This window comes from Cicer arietinum, chromosome 5 (assembly GCF_000331145.2).
Source record: "Cicer arietinum cultivar CDC Frontier isolate Library 1 chromosome 5, Cicar.CDCFrontier_v2.0, whole genome shotgun sequence".
Classification (NCBI taxonomy): Eukaryota; Viridiplantae; Streptophyta; class Magnoliopsida; order Fabales; family Fabaceae; genus Cicer; species Cicer arietinum.
Window position 1 is genome coordinate 44,775,093 of NC_021164.2, and position 5,583 is coordinate 44,780,675.

General features: G+C 31.7%; 1 protein-coding gene across 1 annotated transcript; it reads left to right on the forward strand.

The window, feature by feature from the left end:
* The first annotated feature begins 857 nt into the window (after positions 1-857).
* On the forward strand, positions 858-2,603 carry LOC101506385 (dual specificity protein phosphatase PHS1-like). The gene is made up of 4 exons (XM_027330322.2): positions 858-1,080; positions 1,176-1,403; positions 1,870-2,027; positions 2,281-2,603. Exons 2-4 carry the CDS (start codon positions 1,302-1,304, stop codon positions 2,519-2,521), a joined length of 501 nt encoding a protein of 166 aa, XP_027186123.1. The 5' UTR covers positions 858-1,080; positions 1,176-1,301; the 3' UTR covers positions 2,522-2,603.
* Positions 2,604-5,583: the final 2,980 nt, after the last annotated feature.

Genomic DNA, 5,583 nt, shown 5'->3' on the forward strand with positions numbered 1-5,583 from the left:
GGATTAATATTTAGGACATTTTCGTCTTCCCTAGGTTTATTCTTGTCCAAATTGGGTTTTTAACCAAATTTGTGCATCCAATAGGTGTGTTTGTGTCATTGGATGAACATTTAGCTCACTTTCGTCCTCCTTAGGCTTATTCTCTTCCAATTAGGATTTCAACCAATCTTGTGCATCCAATAGGTGTGTTAGTGTCATTGGATTAACATTTAGGTCATTTTCGTCCTCCCTAGGTTTATTCTTGTCCAACTAGACTTTTTAACAAATCTTATGCTTCCAATAAGTGTGTTTGTGTCATTGGATTAACATGTAAGTCATTTTCTTCCTCCATAGGCTTATTCTTGTCCAATTAGGGTTTTTAACCAAACTTGTGCATCCAATAAGTTCATTTGTGTCATTGGATTAACATTTAGGACATATTCGTCTTCCTTAGGTTTATTCTTGTCCAAATAGGGTTTTTAATCATTCTTGTGCATCCAATTGGTGTGTTTGTGTCATTGGATGAACATTTAGGTCATTTTCGTTCTCCTTAGGCATATTCTTTTCCAATTAGGGTTTTTAACCAATCTTGGTCATCCAATAGGTGTGTTTGTGTCATTGGATGAATATTTAGGTCATTTTCGTCCTCCTATCCAAGTTATTGTTTAACTGCATTGTTCGCATTTTTGTTGTTGATTCATATGCTTGTTGTGCAAAATAAAATGATTTATTGCACATTTATGTCAACAAAATTAACTATTTTTGACAATGGCTTGAATGTGCTCTTGTTGGTTGTTGCTTTTCTGAGTGAGAGCATAAAATCTTGGGATATTTTTCTGATTTTTTTATTGTTTAATTGATGTGGTGTCTTTATCATGCAAAAACAACATTGTTTCTATCTTGCATTCTATTATTTTTCTTTCTCTTTGGTCTTATACTTTATCATACTTTCCAGGTTGATGCAGAATCTTATAAAGAATTGGAGCATTGGAATGAAATGCTTAAAAATGATATTATCAAGTTATGCCAGGAAAACAATTTCAATTCAGGATTTTTTGAGGGTAGTGACAGCAACACAGCTGTTGTGCATATGAATTGAAGGTATTTGAGTTTAAAATGTTATGTAGAATTATTAAAGTCAACTCATTCATAGGGAATACATATTCATAGAAAGTATTTACTTCATTAACTTTCAGGTCAGACTTGAGCATATCCTTGAGAGGATTGCATTGATATCTGAGGCTGCAAATACAGAGAGACCATCCGCCATTACAAATAGCCTGTACATCGGTGGAGCACTATCCGCAAGATCTGTATACACAATGCAACACTTGGGAATCACTCATATTTTGTGTTTATGTACTAATGAAATTGGACAATCAGATTCTCAATTTCCTGATCTATTCATTTACAAAAATTTCTCTGTAAGTCATCTCATTGTCTATTCATTATCCCCGATAGTTCTACTGATTTATTTGTCGAGGTTTTTGCGTAAGAATCAGTTGTCTTCCTTCTTGTCTAAACCTTGTTTATATTATTTATTCATGCATTTTCATATAGGACTAATCTAGTTTTTTATTGGCAGTTATGGCAAATATTTTTGTGGGAGAAACAGTTGATTCCTAATGCTTGTGATAACATCTCCACTGTAATATGTATATTAGCCTTGATATAAATGGCTCTCACTGAAATTTTGGTTTTCGATAAAGTCCGACGAAAAGTCACTACTCAAAACACTAAATCACTTTTGTCAAAATCTTAAACAAACAGGCCCTTATGCTTGTTATTGTACACATCAACAAGAATATTTTCTGTTGACTTAAGATATCAAATTTACTCTTGAGCTTGGAATAAATCTTCATATTTGTTTTCACTCTCCTGTATGAACAGGTGTGCGACAATGAGGATGTTAACATCAGCAGAATATTTGATGAAGCTTGTGATTTTATAGAAGCTGTTGAGCGAACAGGCCAGAGTGTTTTAGTTCATTGCTTTGAAGGGAAAAGCAGAAGTGTCACTGTAGTCCTAGCTTACTTGATGCTCAGAAAGTAAGTAAACCTATTAATATAATATTGCCTAAAGTTGAAACTAGTGTTTTGTGGAGCCTGCCCTCCATAACCAAGTTATGTTGCAATCATAATTAAATAGTTTAATCTTAATGACAAATTATACTATTAATTATTTACATGGTTGGTTAGGTGATTCAAAACAGTAAGTATTCTTCAGTATGTATGATATTAGCAATCTTAAGTTTATCTTAAGAGTAAAGTTTTTTCGGAACTGAAATTGTTTATGATGCAGGAAGTTCACATTAATAGAAGCATGGAATGCTATGAAAAAAGTTCACCATCGAGCGCAGCCGAATGATGGTTTTGCTAAGATTTTACAGGAACTTGATCAAAAACTGTATGGAAAGGTTTCAATGGAGTGGCGGCGGTGGTGGAAACCAACGATGAAAGTTTGCCCAATATGTGGCAAGGATGCTGGATTGAGGAGCAATTCCCTTAAGCTGCATCTACAGAGAGCACATCAGGGAGTGTAGATATCGCCTCAAAATTTTAGCCATTGAAAGCAATTAAGCATATTCCTTTGGAGAGTTTGTGTATGATTACTTTGTCACAATTAACTAGACAATGGGTTGGAGAGTTTGTGTATGATTACTTTGTCACAATTAACTAGACAATGGGTTGTTTACGAGTATCTTACAATATAATAACGAAGCCTGATTTAGAAATAAGGTATCAGGAATGCTATTGTTGGGTTGTTTACGTGGGAAGCAAACACCAACTGTATCATTCCATAAACTAGGAATACAACCTATGGAATGAACCTGACAAACATGTAAACCTAATGTGTCACAAATTAGGGTTTTACGTCTTTTGCTATGATATTTCTCAGTATAAATAATAGTTACAACATTTACATCTGTTAATTATAAATTAAAGAGATCCAATCAAATTTTAATTTGTCTAATTTAGGAAAGTTGATAAATACAAATACAAATTAATATTATTTCTTGATTCACATCCTCTCAAGTTGTTGTGACTGGTCAAGGAGCATTTGCGAACTAGAAACTGATGGCACAGACGAAGAGCAACTTTAATAAAATATGTGCAACTTGAAACTGAATATTGATTGGAGGGATGAATATAACCTGATTATCATAGGCTTCACGGATAGAGCCCACCCATTAGAAGGGGCTATAGATAGTACAATGCAAACAATTGTCATTTTGGCGACCGATGCAAATGTCTCATCATAATCAACTCCATATTCCTGTTTGTTTCCTAAAGCAACCAATTGAGCCTTGTACCTGTTGAAGGACCCATCAAAATTCAATTTAATAGAATACACTCATTTTATGTCTTTTGCTCTGATTAGGAAGACAGTTGTAGAAAGAGTCTCCACAAAATATCGAGATGGTACAAAAGCATGAAAACGTAAGGTGAGTGTTGCATCAAGCAAATGACGATTCTTACGTTCTATTATTTCATTTTGTTGGGGGGTATTTGGACAAGGTCGTTGAGACAAGATACCTTTTTACTAAAGATACTTCTGAAATCCATGAGACATATACTCACCACCAGAGTCAAAGCGAAAATTTGTAACACTTGCTTGAAATTGAGTTTCAACATATGTTAGAAAATTTTGTACTCATCCAAGAACTTGTTCTAAAATGTGTAGTTTTTTTATGTTGTCAACTACGTATCATGGCTCAATCGAGATGATTCACCTATCCATCATTATTCAATAATAATCATTTCGGATCCATGACTATTTTAACATGTTAAGTTATATAATTAAGTGTGACTATTAATAAGAATGAAGTTTATTAACAACGTTTGAATTATAATATTTACAAATTTTCCTTTCTTCTAACAAACTAACCACTAATGTTGTCTATAACATGTTGAGTCGATCGGTCTTAATTTGTTGCATAAGTTGCCTATCATATTTCTTGAATATAATCACCTCATTGGTATCAGATTTATCAAGCAATGAGCATATACATTCTTAGATTTAAGTTAAATCTAACAAATATGTATTACTAACATTTGTATCTACTATACATTTCTTCGTTGTTTCTTATATACACACTACATTGTTGTAATTAAACTTTTTTAAATTCAACAACTCACTTTAAAAAAATAAAATAAATAATATCAATCGTTGATAAATAAATTAATAATTAATATTTTATTATTGTATATAAAACTTATATTTTGTTTTATTATATTTATGTCTCTACATTCTATTTTCATTTACTATTTTTGTATTTAAATTATGTCACAGAGCGAAACATTTACAAACCAGCATTAATGGCACATGTGTGATAACTAGCAAGTATTCATTGGGTTGGGCCAAGATGGACTTGGGTATTTATTCGCCTCTTTTTGAGAAATGTATTGTGCACCCCACAGTTTAACCTGCCACCCCCTCATAATTTTTTATTGACCAATCTACCCTTTTTATTTTATATAAAATTTATCAGTAAATATACTACACTATTTTCTCACCCCCACTTTCGAAAATTTTAAAAAAAAATTCTATTAATCGAAAGTTTCAAACTTTCGAAACAATCAGAGGTTAGATTTCATCAACACCTTCGAACCTTTTGTGAAAAATACAAATTTTTGAAATGCAATTTTCACAAAAATCAGAAAAATTTTGAAACTTTGCTTAAGTATGAAACCACCCCCTCATAATTTTTTATTGACCAATCTACCCTTTTTATTTTATATAAAATTTATCAGTAAATATAATACACTATTTTCTCACCCCCACTTTCGAAAGTTTTTAAAAAAATTCTATTAATCGAAAGTTTCAAACTTTCGAAACAATCAGAGGTTAGATTTCATCAACACCTTCGAACCTTTTGTGAAAAATACAAATTTTTGAAATGCAATTTTCACAAAAATCAGAAAAATTTTGAAACTTTGCTTAAGTATGAAACTTTCGAAGCGTGCATTTGCTGAAACATTCGGAACTTTGCTTAAGTATGAAAGCTCCGAGGCATGAATTGGATTAAACATTCGAAGATTTGGTTAATGCTGAAACCTTCGAAACCCAAAACACATTTCGAAACTTTGCTTGAAGCTGAAAGTTTCGAAAACTATTTTTCCAGCAATTTCGAAAGTTTACATCAATGTCAAAGTTTCGAAATTTTCATTTTTTTTTTAAAATTTATCATTATTTATATATATTATTATTTATATTTATTATTATTTATATTTATTACTATTTTTGAAAACAGGTATGAGTAGAGTTGAGGTTCCTGCCTCAAGAAATATAATAGATTCTACGGACAAATTCATTACCGATCAGGTATTAATATTACTGATAATCTATCACGGATAAATTTTTTATTATAACTATATATTTGAAGTTTTATTTGAAACATATTTTGTAGGTATTTCCTTCACGAGAATCTGTGTTTGAATGGGCAAAAACCATTGGAAGAGAAAATGGAATTTTAATTGTCATCATTCGTTCAGATAAAGCAACCGGAAAGAGGGGAAGAAAAGAAAAATTGATTTTGGGATGCGAAAGAGGTGGAAGATATAAATCAAAATCAAAATCAACAGTAACTTGTTCTCATAAGGA

Excerpts from the sequence above, each read along its gene's own strand:
- LOC101506385 (XM_027330322.2), top strand. The coding sequence starts at position 1,302 with ATGCAACACTTGGGAATCACTCATATTTTGTGTTTATGTACTAATGAA. Across the intron at positions 1,404-1,869 it reads TCATTTACAAAAATTTCTCT|GTGTGCGACAATGAGGATGT; the intron begins GTAAGTCATCTC and ends CTGTATGAACAG. Across the intron at positions 2,028-2,280 it reads GCTTACTTGATGCTCAGAAA|GAAGTTCACATTAATAGAAG; the intron begins GTAAGTAAACCT and ends TTTATGATGCAG.